The 18,440-nt window shown below is 51.0% G+C and overlaps 1 protein-coding gene across 2 annotated transcripts in view; it reads right to left on the reverse strand.

The window, feature by feature from the left end:
• The window catches only part of Foxo3 (forkhead box O3), a 93,352-nt gene extending 81,784 nt beyond the window's left edge, over positions 1-11,568 (reverse strand). Inside the window, exons 1-2 of one of the 2 annotated variants that reach the window (XM_029482566.2) lie at positions 11,218-11,568; positions 8,798-9,527 (exon numbers count right to left, since the gene is read on the reverse strand). In XM_029482566.2, coding sequence (XP_029338426.1) covers positions 8,798-9,415 — 618 coding nt within the window. In that variant the 5' untranslated portion in view covers positions 9,416-9,527; positions 11,218-11,568. Of the gene's footprint in view, positions 1-8,797; positions 9,528-10,504; positions 10,773-11,217 lie in introns of those variants that run through there. The other variant, XM_021173587.3, reaches the window with a different exon arrangement.
• Positions 11,569-18,440: the final 6,872 nt, after the last annotated feature.

Genomic DNA, 18,440 nt, shown 5'->3' on the forward strand with positions numbered 1-18,440 from the left:
ACCTTGTTTCCAATAAGGTCACACTCTGAGCTTCCGGGTAGACATGAGTCCTCAGAACGCATGATTCGATCCACCTCAACTGCCAAATCTAACTAAAAACGATCATCACTGTGGATAGGGTGGGGGTGGAACGAAGACTAATGGCCGACCAGAGCACTGCAGAGTTCTAAGTTAGTCTCCCCAGAGGCGTGACTGACAAAACTCAGCTGGGAATGAGACTCCGGCTCCCGGGACGCTGAGAAAGCTTGGAATATCAGAAGTACCACAATCACAAGCGGCACTGAAACAGGACACTCTGCTGCTGTTAACACGATCTAGAAAAGGTTCCTTCTAGGTATACCGCCTTTAACATCCTTCTCTCTGTGCGTGTGCCGCGTGGTGACCAGAGGTCAAGCTGGCCTGTCACTTTCAGGGGTACTCTACCAGCTTTTTTATATCCTGTTTATTGAGGCAGGATGGCTCGGTGGCCTGGGGCTGACCTAGGGCTAGGCTCCCTAGCCAGAGCTCCCTAGATCTACCAGACTCTACCTCCCAGTGCTAGGATTACAAGTGCCCACCACACACCAGTGTGCACCTCACACCAGCGGGCAGGCATGCATGCTCAGTGGCCAGTGGAAGGTGCCAGCTGTCTTCTGTAGCTCTCACCTCCTCAAGGCAGGGTCTGTCATTGAACCAGAAACTTACTGTTTGGCACTAAGCTAGCCAGGGAGCTCTTGGAATCCTGTTTCTTCCTTGCAATACTACGGACACCGGCAACCATGTCTTGGCCTTTTCCTGGGATTTGAACTCAGATCTTCATGCTTGAGAGCAAGTGCCATGCCATCCCCCTAGTCTGCCAAGCTAGCTTTGCGTGGATTATCCTGGGCATCAGACTCTGGTCCTCCTGTGTGGGAACCATTTCCCCGGCATATTCGTATGAAGTATAAATAACTATTCCTACAAATATCAGGACGACACACAAAAGGACAAAAGGCACCTGGAGTTACTTTTCGTTAAAATCATATTCTTAGAGAAAAGCAGGCAGGCATGTAGCTGAGTTATGAGGATTGCAAGTTCAAGGACACCCTGGGATACAAAGTAATACACACTTAGGAAACGAAGATCATGGCTCTTAGGAAACTAAGGTTTTCTTTAACAAAGTTACTTTTAAGTATTTAATCTCCATCTCAAATCACCTTTTCAAATGATGGCATTTAGTCACGGAAGCACTATATACCAGAATTCTTTGAGTCAAGACATCTTAGAGCTTTATGTAGAAGGATATACTCGAGATCGGCTGGAAAACCTTGGGACTCCCTCTGCTGGCTCTAAATTTGAAGTAGGATTTCAATGGCTTCAGGAGCCAAATTGCCATTTTAAGAGATGTATAGACCAAAAGCAAAAATATAATATGGACTTCAAAAGAGTGAACAATAAACTTCAAAACAAGCACTAGGAACTACCAAGCACAGTCCCTGTCACAGGCTCCCTGTCTGTCACAGGCTCCCTGTCACAGGCTCCCTATCTGTCACAGGCTCCCTGTCTGTCACAGGCTCCCTATCTGTCACAGGCTCCCTGTCTGTCACAGGCTCCCTGTCTGTCACAGGCTCCCTATCTGTCACAGGCTCCCTGTCTGTCACAGGCTCCCTATCTGTCACAGGCTCCCTATCTGTCACAGGCTCCCTGTCTGTCACAGGCTCCCTGTCTGTCACAGGCTCCCTGTCACAGGCTCCCTGTCTGTCACAGGCTCCCTGTCTGTCACAGGCTCCCTATCTGTCACAGGCTCCCTGTCTGTCACAGGCTCCCTGTCTGTCACAGGCTCCCTATCTGTCACAGGCTCCCTGTCTGTCACAGGCTCCCTATCTGTCACAGGCTCCCTGTCTGTCACAGGCTCCCTGTCTGTCACAGACTCCCTGTCACAGGCTCCCTGTCTGTCCCAGGCTCCCTGTCTGTCCCAGGCTCCCTATCTGTCACAGGCTCCCTGTCTGTCACAGGCTCCCTGTCTGTCACAGACTCCCTGTCTGTCACAGACTCACAGGAGAGAACCATGTCTATGCTGTTGGTTTGGGAGAAGGGCCTGCCGTGCCCTTGTCTCCTCAGCTGTACCTTGTCCCTTCCTTGCCCTGGGCTCCTTTTCCCACTATAGGAACAGAGTACACCTGGCACTGAGCATTAGGCTCCCCCACATAACCAGGCCTCTTCACCATGGGCCAAGCATTGCACAGCTGCTGGAAGGACCAGGGCTAACCAGAGAAGTTTATCTGTTTCACTCTGCAATGTTATCTCACAGGAGTCACTGGGCACTGAGGAGGAAAAACGAAAAAAAGATCTCAGATCAGAAGGCCAAAGCAGCCCCTGTTCTCTGACCCAGCCTAGGCTGCATCATCCTCTAGGCACAAACCTCTACTCCAGCAGGCCAGGCCCGGCACAGCCCCTCACAGGCTGATAGTTCTGCTTGGTTCTCCTGGGAAGGGGTATGTGTGTCTGTGTGTCTGTGTCTGTGCATGTGTGTGCACATGTGTGTGCATGTGTGCATGTGTATGCCTGTGTGTGTGTGTGTGTGTGTGTGCGCACACATGCGAGTGTGTGTAGTCTGAGTCATGACTCTGGCTGAGAAGTACTCAGAACCCGAGAAGTACTCAGCCTAACTAATCACCTATTCAGAAAACTCCCAACTCAGAAAAGCTACAGGCTGGCCCTGCAATGGCTGGTCGGAAGGATAGACTGCTAGCTCCCCTTCCTTCACAGGTGACTTAATTCCCAGCAGGGGGAAATAGAGCTTTCCATATAGCCAAGGCTCACGTGCTCCTACAGGAGGGAAGAAACTTTCAGCTAGCACCCCTCAGACAGTGTGTGTGTGTGTGTGTGTGTGTGTACCAATACACAGGCCTGATTTCCTCTTTCCCATAATAAAATGCTACCCATCACACCTCCCCCAATTTCTGGTGCGAACTGTACTTTTCAGGGTCTTTCACAGTAAGAAGCCAACACCCCAAGAAACTCCTTCACACCCCATCATATCAACACAAAGCCAGGAGGCCTGAGGCTGTGGGCACCCTCACACCTGCAAGTTATCCAGGCCACCCCACCAGCTCAAAATCCTGAGTCAAGGGTCTCAACTTTCCCCAACAAGAATCTCAGAAGGCCACCTTCTTGGGCTGAGGACCCAGTGAACCAAAAACCACCTCCAAGTATCAGAGAAGATTCTTGTTGTCGTCCGACATCAAGTATCTGAGAGTCAAGGGAAGGTATACAGAACCTGGGGGGAGCTGGGCAATGTAGTCTGAGGGGCATCTTCTGCGAGGTGAACTGAGAGTTTCCGGTGGAGACGTGGGGTGGGGGTGCAGAGCCACTCCTATGAGAGTCAGTTTAGAGGAAGGGGGAGGAGCCAAAGAGAGCACTTGAAGCAGGAGCTTGAAGAACTGGAAGCAAACTGCACTGACAGAAGCAGCTGGGAAACCACAGAGGCTAGCAGCTCACTCTCCACAGCAGTGGCGCCCCTGCACTCCTGTGAACACACTTTAACCACACCCCAGCAAGCTGTGAAACCCTGACCCGGTCACCCGTGCTCCTGACCTGGTACTTCACTAGAAAGAAATGAGACCGCCCTCGTATGACCCCTTTTAGTTATGAGTTTAAGTGAAAAGCCGTGCGGATGGGATGAGTCAGCTCTATCCAGTCCCACACCCCTGGAGGGCTGGCCTCCCTGAATGAGGCCTCATCAACAGAACCGAAGAGCTCACTCACAATCCATGCAAGGATGCAGGTGAGCTCTAGAACAGGTGGACTCTGGGAAATGCGGCCTTCTCTCAAACAGACACAGACTCTAGGCCTCATGCCACAGAGGCCTTGTATCTATCTAGCAAGCTCAAAATGACCTGCACACAGTCAAAGGCAGCTCTAACCCGAGAGTCTGCTACCTGCAGCAGCCTCTCAGCAGCTGAGGCACTAAGTAAACAGAAATACGCATACATAGGATGCCAAGGGTGAGCAAGAAGAACACGTTCACAAAACATCTTTCCTGTTAGCAGCCTGTATCTGCCCTCTGGACCTTAAACTTCTGTGTACTGGAATGTTATCCACCATATACTACCATCGTTTCTACCATCGTTTCCCTGGAGCTGGGCAGAATGCCCCGTGTACAGTATGCTTTTAATCAGCATGGGTTCTGATAGAAGTGGATGCTAAGGATTTTCACTGTTCGCCTTCAATTCACTTACAACCAAGCTGGATCGGCAGTTCCATAAAACGTAAAACACTTTTGGATGTCTGCTCCCCAGTTCTTTCTATAGCAGCCATAAGGCAAACTGGTTCCTAGACTCCTCAATATGTGGCACATGTAAAAAAAAAAACAAACAATTAGTCAAGAAGATCAAGTTTGTCTCCCAAAGGAAAGATAATTACAACAAAATAAATCCCATTTTTCCTCCAGCCCTAGAAACCCAAACTCTGAGACACCAGCAATGGATAAGAGGTAAACGCACCAAGGGCCTACCAGGCTTATCTCTGTATTATCAAGTTTGGGTGGGTGTCTGCTAAGTTGGTTTTTTTTTCCCCCCAGTCCAAGTAAATGACTCCTTTAGTAGACAAGGCCTTTTTCATTATCTTTCAGATAAACTATCTGGTATGTTTGTTTATGAAGCAAAAGCACAACACTAAAAAGTTTATCTTCACCATGTTCTATGGTATCGTTTCCTTAAAATAGAACCCTCCTGAAGTCTCCTAAAAATAAGCATGCTACAGTTTCATTTTCTGAGACAAACACCTGAAAACACACACTTAGCTTCCTTCTGAAGAGTCGTTCTGTTACATGGGGTTCAGAGATCAAAGTCTAAAAGGTCCAATTTCTTCACTTCATAGGTCAATGACACAGCTTTGCAAAAGAGGAAAACAGTCCCCAGTGCAGGCAGTGGGACAGCAGAAAGAGGAAGCCTGTTACTGAGAATCACTGACAAAGACAGGCTGCCAGAGGAAATTACGAAACAACAAAGGCCAAGCAGAAGACAGATTCTTCACACACAACTGTAACTGGCCTTTTGGTACTGGAAGGGGACAAAGATCAAACTGCAAACCAAGATGGATTTACGGCCATGTCATTTTGAAATTTAAAATGAAATTTGAAAACAAATTGCATTAAAATACCATTTTCTTAATACAGTGTACTGAAGGCTCCGCAGGGTTCCTTCCAGGAAGTATCCCCGGGCTGGTCAACTCTCATCTTTTCTTTTTACCTTGCAACAATCAAGAAGGCACTCTTTCCCATGAAAGGTGCAGACTCGGAAGACTTACCCCCTGCGCTACAGCAGAGGTCGTCACACCGTAGGTACCCCACAGACATGCATGGCTCTTTAGCATCCTGCCCTAACCCATGAGGAATGAGTGAGTGTGGGAATCTGTAATGTAGAGTAAATGATAGGCAGGGATTCCTGGTAAACCCTAGAGCACTTGGGGGCCTCCCAACCGACAGAGCTCACACTACATTAACTACAGTGCACTCCAAGTAAACTTAATCTGAATAAAGGAACCTTTCCGCCCACAACCACATCTGGTTGTTCCCTCCACTCTAATGCCTGAGGTAAGGGACCTTGGAGATAGCCATCACCCTCCCAGCCAGCATGCACAGAGCAAGGGCTTCCTCTTTGTTAAAATGCTATCTTTTGCCATTTGTGCTACTTCAGACTTCCTACGCAACCTCACCGTAGGATGATATATCCTGCAGCTACCAAAACATGACTCCTTTGCTTGGCCTCCCCCGCCTGTGTGTCCTTCTAAAGCCTAAAAGACGGCTAGGGGGTGGGGCAAATGGGCTTCTCAGGAAAGCAAAAAGGCTTTAGGACCGATTTAAAGAAAGCACCGAGATAAGCCCCAGACAGAGGCCTGTACACCTGTAGCTGCTAATTAGCCTCGAACTACCTGTGAGCTGAGAACAGTCTTTAATCTCTTCAGCAGCAAAAGAATGGAACTACATCAGCAAGCGGCATCCTGGCTGTAAGTTAGGATCACCTGAGGAACCAAAGCAAAACGGTGCCAACGCTGAGTCACACATGAGTCTAATTCTACCAAATTCTCTGAGCACTAGTATTTCTCAGCTGTTCCCAGGTAATTCTAAAAAGCCAAGCAATGCTGAAAATGACTGGTCTAAATTGCAACTTCAAGGTGTCTTTAATTCTGTAATTTTGGCTTTTTCAGGCAGTCTATTTTGTAGTCCTGGAACTCACTGTGTAGACCAGGCTAGTCCTAAAGTCACAGCCTGCCTGCCTCTGCCTCCTGAGTGCTGTGATTAAAGGACCCTACCATTTAGCCTTGGCTTCATTCTGTAATCACCTAATGTTCTGGCCCAAGAAGCCACAAAAGCAGGTCCTAAGACTCGAATTCCTGAACTGTATGCAAACGTCTGCAGGTTAACCTGAATTCTAGACATTTTTAGAAGCTAAAAATCCTAAAGTACAACTCACAAATGAAAGTACTGTGGTTAAAGCACGGGTTTCTAAAATGGCCACACATCCCAGGAGTCGATTCCTAAATTCAGATGCACAGGCGTGGGTCACATTAGCGCCTGACCCCTCTCCCCCTTACCTTCCATCCCCACTAAACCAGCAGACAAAAAAGGCTGGCATTAGTCATAGCTAGTGTACAAACCCGGCTGGCCAGTCAGCCTCCTGTTCAAAGGGCCTTCTCTCCCCATCATTAAAGATATGGAAGTGCCTGCACGGCTACTTCCTTTGATGAAGGTCATCTTACAAAAACTTCAACTAAATTATATTCCTTCAAGTCTTCAAGGATTCCATGACACATATCCTTAAAATTAAAGCAAAAATAATTATAAAACATATGTCCTAAGTTAAACATTATAAGCCTTTAGATATTCTATTGGCAATTTCTCATAGGGCTTTAGTTGAAGCAAGATAGCAGTAAAAGAAAAAACTGTGAGACAGACAATAATAACGTGACCACCCACATATGCCTGTGTCCCCTTAGCTCTATTGAGAGCCTAAAATCTTTATGAAAATGCAGACCAAACTCAACTATGGCTTCTTTTTGGTAACCGGCGTGGGCCACAACGCCTTTAGAAGGTTTTAGATTTACGACTTTCAGAAGTAAATCTAAAAAACAACTAAAGCCACAAACATACAAAACTGGTTATTTTTATAAGCACAATAGAATTAAAGAATTAAATTATTTTGAAATCCTAAAAAAAAAAAACCAAACAAAAAAAAAAAAAAAAAAACCAGTGGAGGCTAGGGAGATGGCTCCATGGGTAAAGGTGCTTGCCCCAAACTTAATGATCTGAGTTCAACTCCCAGAATCCACTTGTTGGAAAGAGAGAACCACTCCCCAAAGTTGTCCTCTCACTTACACATGCTATCACATTAGCAATACTTCCAAACAGAACCTTGTCCTTTCTGTAAACAACCCTAACCTCACACATGTGCTATTCCTTTGGAAATCAACAAAACTGGATCAAATATAAGCTTGTAACGTCAGCATCTGTATCACCAGAAATGAGATGGGTTTGTGGAATAGTATCAAAGCATACATTTTGCTTTTAAACCGTCCACGAAAGGCTCTTCAGTATCAGACACTTTTTCAAGTGTCTTGCTTTATCTGCAAGGCTCTTCCAGAGGCTTTATTTCAGGTCTCCACAAAGATGAGCTGTTCTTATTTATACACCTAGAAACCTAGAAGCCAGAAGCCACAGAGCTCACGATGACAGCGAAGTAGGAAAAGGAAGGAAACTGCAAGCAAGAGCAACTGCTGGGTGACTTCGCTCCAGGGACATGGGGCTGTGGCTGCTTTCAGGGGAATGGGTCTGGAGGTGCCCTGAAGAGCAGGGGAGCCCGGCAGGGGGCCAGGAGTCAATCTCTTTGGATGCCCAACTGCAGGAAGTCATTACATCATAGGCCTTGCCTCACCTCTCTCCCTACCACGTGTCGGGTGCCCCAAGAGGCTGAAAGGGAACAGAAGAGCCTCTCTGGCTCCTTTATAGATAGAAGCCATTATGGCCCAACCCTGCTATCAGCCCTCCCCCTCCCTCCTCTCCTCCCTCCCTCCCACAGAGGCAAAGCTCTGACCGGAGTCCCCGACACGTGACAACCTCGCCTCAACCACTGCCTACAGCAGCATAGACCTCCAGCGGAGCAGCAGGTGTAGCCTGCACACTTTTCGATGACAAATCCGACCTGTTTCAAGCCCCAAAGCATTTCAGAGGCTACCTGCTGGCAGGCTTGCTGGAGTGACGTCTCTCAAGAGCAAAGGTGTGAGGAAAGGCATGAGAGCCGGCCAGGGAACAGTCTGCAATCATTGCTTTTTCTAATGGGATCGATTTGCCTGTTGGTATCAACACCCACAAGCACAAGTTGGACCCAAAGATCCTCAGTTTGCTAGTATCAAGCTCCTGCCACTGCCTTGAACGCTGTCCCAAACACTCCCCCACACACGCCTTCCCTCCACCCACAATGTCCTCGGTGCATCCCACTTCCACCTCCTGTATTCCAAAGTTGGCCGCGGAGCTACCTCCTCCCCGCAGCCGAGGTAAACCAGCACATACAAATGTCTTGGTCTTTCTTCCTTAGTGTCCCTTGCCCACAGCCTACTCATCTGGGCATGCCCAAAACTTGCCCAGGACCCTCCCTTCCCACTTTGAGGCCATCCCCAGGCTTCCCTCCTCTAGGAGTGAAAAGAATCCCCCACCCCAAAGCCTCACAGCGAAGCTCCTCTGCCAACCCTCTCCGGACGTCGGCAAACGGACCACTTCAATACGCGCTTGGCGCTGCGAAGGCCTGGCAGGTCCGACCAACAGCCCCTGATAGGCACGCACCTTCCAGCCCGCAGAGCTGTTGCTGTCGCCCTTATCCTTGAAGTAGGGCACACAGCGCACCATCCACTCGTAGATCTGGGACAAAGTGAGCCGTTTGTCCGGGGAGCTCTCGATGGCGCGGGTGATCAGGTCAGCATAGGACAGGTTCCCCCAGGCATTCCGCCGCGAGGAGCATTTCCTTGGTTGCCCAGAGCCCCCAGCCGCCCCCGGCTGCGGCGGTGGCAGTGGCTGCTGAGGCTGCAGCTGCGTCGGCGTGCCCCCACTCAGCGCGCCTGCGGCGGACGCTGGCCCCGACCCGAGGTCCTGCCCTCCTGGAGCCAGCAGCATGGCCGAATCCTCGAGGAGCAGCCCGGAGCCCAGCGTGCTGCTCACGCCGCCACCGATCACCATGGCCGAGCTGGCTTGGCCGCCGCCGTCCTCATCGTCTTCATCGTCGTCCTCCTCGGGGATCATGGAGTCTGCGGCCGTCTCCCCCGAGGGCTTGGCCGGGCTCGCCTGCAGCTCCGGCCTCTGCAGGGGCCACGTACAGGAGCGTGGCCGACTCTGTGGCTCGAACTCTGGGTCCAGCTCCACTTCGAGCGGAGAGAGCGGGACCGGGGAGGCTGGTGCCTCTGCCATCTTCGCCGCCTGCCCGCCGCCCGCGGCTTGGGCTCTTGCTCTCTCCTCTCGAGCCCAGGCTGGGTGCGGCGGGGGAGAGACGGGGCACCGCGAAGGCTCGAGCTCCAGCTACCTAGGGAAGCGCGAAGAGAGAGTTGGTTATCCCGTGTTGGAGCCTAGTCCGCGGAGACTCCTCGCCCGCGGCCGCCACCTAGAACGGATAGACCTGGGGACGTGCGTCCCGCGAACCTGGCGCAGCAGACGCCGCCCCCTGGCCCGGCCGCCCCAGAGACGCGAGCGAATCGACGGCCCTGCGCGGGGCAGCCCCCTCCCCCGCTGCCGTCGCCAGAACCGTAGGTCTCTCCGGGACTAGGTGGCGGGGCGGAGGGGGGAGGGGCGCCCCGGGGGAGGGGTGGCCGCGCCAGTAAGTGTGGGCGGCCTCCGGACCCCAACAGCTCGGCAGTGGTCGGAGGGCGAGCGTGCGTGCGTGCGTTTGTTTATGTTTGGCTCTGGCTCGCTCAAGTGCCTCCCGCGGAGGCGCAGGGCAAGTCGGCAGAGTCCTGGGCTCTTCTCCCGCTCCCCAGCCCTGCGATTTCCCCCACCCCACCCCTCCCAGGCGAGAGGCCCCCTAGGGCTGGCGCAGGCAACTCCCTTCTTTTCCTCTCCACCCGCGGACCAGCAGGGAGAGCGTGGGGTCTGGGTGCAGACCTGCCAGGATCACTTCGAACGAGAGGGGGGGGGGGCGACCCCGCAGGACTAAGAAGATCTGAGATGTATTTTCTTGGGGACGTGGGGCCCTCCGCCCCCTCCCAGGTCAGAAACGGGAAGGAGGAAGCAAGTGGGAACATAAATCTTCCAACAGGTCGGGAAGCGCCAAATCTCTCGGACTGCATGAAAACCTGGACCAGCACCGTTCATCACCTCCTTGCTCCCGCTGCTGCCATCTTGACAGTTCCCCCTTCCCTCAAGTCCTTTAAAGACACTAGCGGGAGAGAAGGGGGGGAGCACACCGAGTCACGGGGAGGGAAAGGGAAGCGCCTGGCCCAGCTCGGAAACAGATCCGGAGTCACTGGAAAGGCGGCCGCCCCGTTGCACAGCTCCGGCGCCTACCTCGTCTCTTTCCCTTCAGGAACGAGGCGGGAGGGCGTACGATTCCGCGCGAGCCCAGGGCACCGCGACGAGGGGACTCTCGGGCCGCCGCCGCAGCCCGCTGGAGGAACCGCCTGTCAGCCTGTGCTGCGCCGCCGCCTTCCACATTCCTCCTCCTCCCTTCCACGAGCAGGGCGGCCGCGGCAGCAGCACAAAGTTATAGCCACTCGCAGGGAGCCTCAACCTAGGCTGACGGCGGGGCGGGTCCCCGCCCAGGGGGAGGGCTGGGGCGGGGGCCGGGAGGGCTGCTGTGCGTGCGTGTGGGAGTGCGCGTGTGTGCGCCCTCGCGCCTGCGCGGGGCTGCGGGAGTGGGGGCGGGCGCGCGCGGGTCGGGACTCGGCCGGCTCCGCAGCCCTCCGGGCCGGGGTCCCGCGCTCTCCTGGGGATCTCAGCGGCCACGCTGGCCCGGGACGAGAGGCCAGGTCAGACAGCACACCACTGCGCGCCGCCGCCGCCGCGCTCTCAGCCTTGAGCCCTGCGTTTGGCTCGTGGGTCCCTGGCCTGCCCGTGGGTGCGTGGGGTTGGAGCCCGCCCCAGTATCGGGTTCCTTATTAGGAACCTGACACCAGGGAACACCCAGGTTAAGCCGGCAGCCGCAGGTGACAAGGGTTACCTGGCCGTGGAAACACTGGCCGGAGAAGATCGCGCCAAAAGGTGTGTCACTGGACCCTCACCTGGGACGCCCGGCGACAGTCGTGCTTCGCTTTCCACGGATTTTAAGGCTAAGTGGGAAAAGTGCAACTCAGGAAGAAAAGTGCAGTGCGCCCCAGCCCTGAACGCAGGAACAGAAGATAGCTAACTGGAAGCGGGCAACAGTTTTCGTATGCTAAAGCAGCTGATTACGTGCTTGACTTTTCCAAGTCTGTAGACTTCAGATCGCACCTTCACAATCCCTTATTCCACGATCCGTGCTTCCCGGCCGTACTGTGTGCTTTTCTGCGCCACACGCGACATGCATACCAAAAAAGTCTACCATGCATTCTGGTTCATACGTAGCTTTCAAAACAAAACCCTCTCGGTCTCTGCAGCTAAAGTCTGGGCTCCGCAACAACCCAATACCCTAAAAGAGCCAGCCTAGAAGAGCCTGCAGAGGCCGCCCACCCCGGAACTCCGGCCTCCAGGCTTTACGCGCGATCCGTCACTCAAGTGACGTGAGGCCCCCGCCCCTGCACCAAGCTAGTTCGACGCGTACAAACAGATGATGTCATTGTCTCTACACGCGCGTGACCCCGGAGCCCTGCGCCGCGTCGCCATTCGCTGCGCCGCTTCCTCGTCAAGCCACGCCGCGCGCTGACTGGCCGCCGCCGCCAGTCTCTGGGCTCCAGACGCCCCTCGCTCCTCTTCGCCCCCGCCCCCAGCAAATAATAAACAATCGAGTAAAATTGCAAGGACAGAGGGGAGGGAGAGCGAAGGCGCTCCGAGTGGCAGCCTTCGGCGCGCAGACGGCGGGAGGACTAGTGGAGGACTGTGCAGGGAGGAGGGAAAGGAGGTAGGGAGCGGACCTGAGCCGCACGCTCCATCAGGGCGAGAAACTTTGAGAACCTCGGCGAGGCCAGCTTGCTAGCGCGGCGGGCGCTAGGACCCCAGGGCCCTGGCGAGACGGGCGGGGCGGAGCCTGGTTGCGCAAAGCCCGTGGGCGGAGCCTGGCGGCACGTGCGGGAGGAGGGGGCGCGTTGCACGGGCTCGCCCCGGACGCGCAGCCCCGGGGGCTGGCGCGCTTGTTTACCAGCACACGTGTGTGTTATTTTTGAGATGGAATGTAGGGCTGGCTGAACGGCTGGCGCGTGGGGCCGCCCGCGTCGGCGGAGGGACGCGGCGAGGCCCGCGCTGCCGCGGCCTCCCCGGGCGCTGTTTGCAAGGAAGCCCGGCTGGCCCGTAACCCGCTTCCCGCATAGCCCAGAAGTCCGGACCACGCATCTGGGCGGCGAGATTCTCGCGCTACCCAAGCAGCTGCAGAGACCAAGGGCGCAGACCGAGAAACGCTGCCTCCCTCCTTTGCGTGCTCTTGGGGCTCCTGCCTTCACCAGAACAAAGCAACTGCTTTAGATACACACCGGTACACACACCTGGACCACACGGTGGACACTTAACACCCTGCGTGGTCTGTGACCTTGCTACAAATATCCCCAATCCTTTGGTGCAGGTTTTCGGGCTGCATGGCTCGGCCCATTTACTAATAAATATATTTCCGTCACCTCGGCTTGTCTTTGGAAAGGGGAGCTGAAGAAAGGAATTCTGCCTTTTAGGGTTGCTATGCTACCTTAGGACCCGCCTCTGTCCTTTCCAGTCTGCTCCACTAGTAAGCCCAGAACTTGATTTTGATTTACAGCCTGGCAACATAGATGGTGATGTGGGATCACAAATTCAGCTTCGAGTGCCTGTGCCTCAAATGGGTGGGGATTTGTGCAGAGAGGTTAGGGTTTATTACCTGGAATCTGGTGTTAGGCTCTGTGCCCATATCCAGAAGGCCAGCTCACCGACACTTTGCAATGTGCAACGCAAACGTCAAAGACTTCACTCACTGTTTTTAAAACACCAAATATATATACATATATAATATATGTATATATACATATATGTGTGTACATATGTATACATCTACATATATGTATACATATGTGTGTGTGTTTGTTATGAAAGAAATACATACATCTGTAAGTCTAAGCAGTTCGTCCCATTTGAGTACAGTGTATCCTAAGAGCATGCAGAAATTTGGGACTTTACAAGAGTTTGTGGATTCACTGAGAGCATTCTGACCCTGAAGGTAGGGACAGATAGTGGGTCCAGTCGAATGCCTGCATTATCTTTAAGGTAGACTTCTTTTTTTGCTGTTAAAACTGGATGGGTCTCATGTAATCTAGGCTGCCCTTGAACTCACTATGTAACTAAAGTCAGCCTTGAATTTCTGACCTTACATTCCTGAGTGGAGATGACAGATATGTGGCACCATGTCCAGCTAAGGTTTAAAAAAAAAAAAATCAAAACTTCCCCCACCTCTTACTGACAACGTTTTATATGTATTTTTTTTCCTTTGAATGATTTAAGGTGGTGGTTATCCATTGTTATGCAATCCAGGTACTAAAGGAACAATATTTTAAAACTTTAACTTGAGTAAGATGAATAAAAGCTGCAACAGGGCTAGGAAGGGGTACAGGCTCAGCCTCCTTAGGAACCACTGTGGTACACTTAGCACAGTGCTCCCTGTAGGCAGGCGGTGGTGCTCCTCTCCAACCCCACAGCCGAAATCCTTGGTGCTCAGCATGCTGCACACCAGAAAGTGCTTCCTTCTGAGTTGGTTTTCCCAACAAATATGTGACCCAGCTAAAAAAGGAGAGCGCTCCCAACCTGAAGGCATATGTCTGCTCCCCAGTCCCGCCCTTTCTTCTCTCAGCAAACGGGTCATAGCGGGATGTCTTCCTTAAACATTGTGTAGCAGCACTCAGCATGAGTGTCCTCTGGGATGTCATTCTGGGTGGACGTTTGTCCTCACTTGTTCCCCGAGAGAATCTCTGCCTTCTCCTGTCTTTTTTCTTTTTTTTTTTTTTAAATACTTCTCTGTTTTGTAACTCAGGTTGGCTTCTTTTTAAAAGATTTATTTATACGAGTACACTGTAGCTGTCTTCATACACCCCAGAAGAGGGCGTCGGATCCCATCACAGATGGTTGTGAGCCACCATGTGGTTGCTGGGAATGGAACTCAGTGCTCTCATACTCTCTGAGCCATCTCTCCAGCCTGCCTCCTCCTGCTCTTGCTTCTCATTTGCTGTCACAGGCATGCCCTGTTAACATGCCCTGGAAATCTTCTAACTGCAGTGACTGCCTGCAGATCATACGGAAGACAAACATGGATCTAAGAGGACCTGGAGCCCCAACACCATCGGCATAAGTGAGAGGATGCTAAATAGAGATGAGTTCTGCTGTGACATTAGGAGCATTCGGTGATAAGAAAATTAAGAGTCCAAGCTCTTGAACTCAGCCTGACTCCTTCATTACCACCTCTTGACTTTGGAGAGATGTTCGGCCCTGGAGCCCCAGTCCCAGATTGGGTCAAGTGGCGTTATAGATTGAAAGCATTAGGGTTAGAATTACTTACTGAAGAGGTATCATACATGAAGATGGGGTAAGGAGATGGCTCAGCCTAGAAACGTGATTTCTGGCAAGTCTGGTGGCCTTTGGTCCCTTAGACAACATGATGAAAGGAAAACTGAGTCAGTTCTGATGGTGCGCGCCTTTCATTTCTGCATTCAGGAGGCAGAAGCAGGTGGATCACTGTGAGTTTAGAACCAGTCTGGTCTATAGAGTGAGTTCCAGGATAGCCAGGAACTCACTCTATAGACCAGGGCTATACAGAGAAGCTCTGCCTCAAAAAACCAAAGCAAAACCAAAAAAAAAGGAAGAAAGAAAAATGACTTCCACACATTGTCCTCTGACCTCCACATGCCCACCATAAAAGGCTTGTGATTGATATATAGACATAGGTGTGTGTGTGTGTGTATGTGTGTGTGTGTGTATCACACTGAGGACAGAGTGGCTTTGAAGATTTTTCCCAACATTCGCCAGGCAAGTCAAAGGCAGGAATGCTGGAGACCCCAACACAGGAAGCACTCTGTCACATATTCCCGTGTTCACTCCCTGTAGTGATTGGCTCCTTTCAAGCAGGAAGACAGGGCATCTACCTGATTCCACTGAAGGAGGCGGGTCCATCCACGAACCATCTGAGTTTCTCTCTGAAACAGCGTGCCAGGGCAGAGACCATCCCTCTCATTCTAAAGGGCATTGCTTCAGGTCCCATGGTGAGTGACAGCCTCAGAATCGGGTTCAGAGCACGTCCGTGCCCACAACAGGTGTGTGACTCTCAGCCTTGCTTGGCTGTGACAAAGGGAGCCTGAGCCAGCCAGTGGAGCCACAGGTCCCCAGCACTTCCACAGGCAGCCCAGAGCTGCGGCCTGTCTGCAGATCTGCCCTCGTGGCTGCTTTGCAGCTCTCTCGTGTGATTTCTAATATTGTTGCCAGCGTTTTAAAGAAAAGAGGTTTACCTGAAATATAGATTTATAGCTCGTGAAATAGCAGAAGATCTGGTGACAGTGGCTTCTACACTGTCAGGCCTCCTGTCCATCCCTCATCTGTGCATCTTCACTGGTTTCCGGATGTTCGCTTAACCCCTCAATGTGTACCTGACATTGTGTTGTGACAGGTGTTGTACTTTGCACTTCATCCAGGTAGTTGTGTTGTTTGGATGGACACTGGGGGCTGTTTACACACCCAAAGGTACAGCAAGTCAAGCCTGCCTGCCCCCTCCCATCTTCTTGTCCCTCAGTCAGCTTCTTTTTTTTTTATAATTCCTTTTTTTTATTACGTATTTTCCTCAATTACATTTTCAATGCTATCCCAAAAGTCCCCCATACCCTCCCCCCCACTTCCCTACCCACCCATTCCCATTTTTTTGGCCCTGGCATTCCCCTGTACTGGAGCATATAAAGTTTGTATGTCCAATGGGCCTCTCTTTCCAGTGATGGCTGACTAGGCCATCTTTCGATACATATGCAGCTAGAGACAAGACCTCCGGGGTACTGGTTAGTTCATAATGTTGTTCCACCTATAGGGTTGCAGATCCCTTTAGCTCCTTGGGTACTTTCTCTAGCTCCTCCATTGGGGGCCCTGTGATCCATCCAATAGCTGACTGTGAGCATCCACTTCTGTGTTTGCTAGGCCCCGGCATAGTCTCACAAGAGACAGCTATATCTGGGTCCTTTCAGCAAAATCTTGCTAGTGTATGCAATGGTGTCAGCGTTTGGAAGCTGATTATGGGGTGGATCCCTGGATATGGCAGTCTCTAGATGGTCCATCCTTTCGTCACAGCTCCAAACTTTGTCTCTGTAATTCCTTCCATGGGTGTTTTGTTCCTAATTCTAAGAAGGGGCAAAGTATCCACACTTTGGTCTTCATTCTTCTTGAGTTTCATGCATTTAGCAAACGCATTGTATCTTATATCTTGGGTATCCTAAGTTTTGGGCTAATATCCACTTATCAGTGAGTACATATTGTGTGAGTTCCTTTGTGATTGTGTTACCTCACTCAGGATGATGCCCTCCAGGTCCATCCATTTGCCTAGGAATTTCATAAATTCATTCTTTTTAATAGCTGAGTAGTACTTCATTGTGTAAATGTACCACATTTTCTGTATCCATTCCTCTGTTGAGGGGCATCTGGGTTCTTTCCAGATTCTGGCTATTATAAATAAGGCCGCTATGAATATAGTGGAGCATGTGTCTTTCTTACTGGTTGGGACATCTTCTGGATATATGCCCAGGAGAGGTATTGCGGGATCCTCCGGTAGTACTTTGTCCAATTTTCTAAGGAACCACCAGACTGATTTCCAGAGTGGTTGTACAAGCTTGCAATCCCACCAACAATGGAGGAGTGTTCCTCTTTCTCCACATCCTCGCCAGCATCTGCTGTCACCTGAATTTTTTATCTTAGCCATTCTGACTGGTGTGAGGTGGAATCTCAGGGTTGTTTTGATTTGCATTTCCCTGATGATTAAGGATGTTGAACATTTTTTCAGGTGCTTCTCTGCCATTCGGTATTCCTCAGGTGAGAATTCTTTGTTCAGTTCTGAGCCCCATTTTTTAATGGGGTTATTTGATTTTCTGGAGTCCACCTTCTTGAGTTCTTTTTATATATTGGATATTAGTCCCCTATCTGATTTAGGATAGGTAAAGATCCTTTCCCAATCTGTTGGTGGTCTTTTTGTCTTATTGACGGTGTCTTTTCCCTTGCAGAAGCTTTGCAGTTTCATGAGGTCCCATTTGTCAATTCTCAATCTTACAGTGCAAGCCATTGCTGTTCTATTCAGGAATTTTTCCCCTGTGCCCATATCTTCAAGGCTTTTCCCCACTTTCTCCTCTATAAGTTTCAGTGTCTCTGATTTTATGTGAAGTTCCTTGATCCACTTAGATTTGACCTTAGTACAAGGAGATAGGAATGGATCGATTCACATTCTTCTACATGATAACCACCAGTTATGCCATCAAAAGCAAGCACAAGCCTTCTCCAGGAAAATATCCTGAACCCAGACTTCAGGGAATTCTCACAGAAAACATGTCAGTAACAGAAGCTGCCATTTGGAAAACAAAACCGATAGAGCTGACAGAGGCCGAGGCCATGATGAGACAAGCACAGTGGGCACAAAGAGGCAGGAGGCAAATGCACTTACGTATTTAGAAAAATAGAAGTTGGGCAGAGATAGTGCATGCTTTTGATTCCAGCACTCAGAAAGCATGAGTTCGAGGCCAGCCTGGCCCACAAAGTGAGTTTCAGAACAGCCAGGGTTACACAGAAACAAACAAACAAACAACTGTCTCAAAAAAACAAAAACTAAGATAAAAGAGAAGCTTGAAAGTATAAGAAAGGAACAAGTATCTTTAAGTTATTGGATGGTTTTATTTTGTGCCAGGGTCTAGCTACGGAGTCCAGGCTAGCCTCAGACTTGCCTTTCTCGTCACGAAGCCTGGTGAAGTGCTGGGATTACAGGCTTGGCCACCACTCTCAGCACTCACCTAACCTTTCTATTTCTCAGCTGGTTTTAGGTTCTTGATGACATGGAATCAGGCTTAACACATTCTGTTGTCCTTTGATGGTCAAAGGAAAGAAACAAAGGATTCCTTCCAAAAGTTCCTTTGAAAAGCCAGAGTCTATATTCACATTGTGAGAATGTAAATGTCAGAACCTCATTATAAAACAAGAGCTGAGAAGATGTGCCCACCATTTGTGTGATGCTTCAGGACCGGCCCAGCGGGCGGTGGACTTTGTGGGTGGGTAAACTGTTCTCCTGTTCCACTCTCATCTCGAGAAAAGATGAGAGACGAACCCGTGTTCCTTGTCCACCTGTCGGGTG

This window comes from Mus caroli, unplaced genomic scaffold (assembly GCF_978045245.1).
Source record: "Mus caroli unplaced genomic scaffold, Mus_caroli_1 scaffold_9, whole genome shotgun sequence".
NCBI lineage: Eukaryota > Metazoa > Chordata > Mammalia > Rodentia > Muridae > Mus > Mus caroli.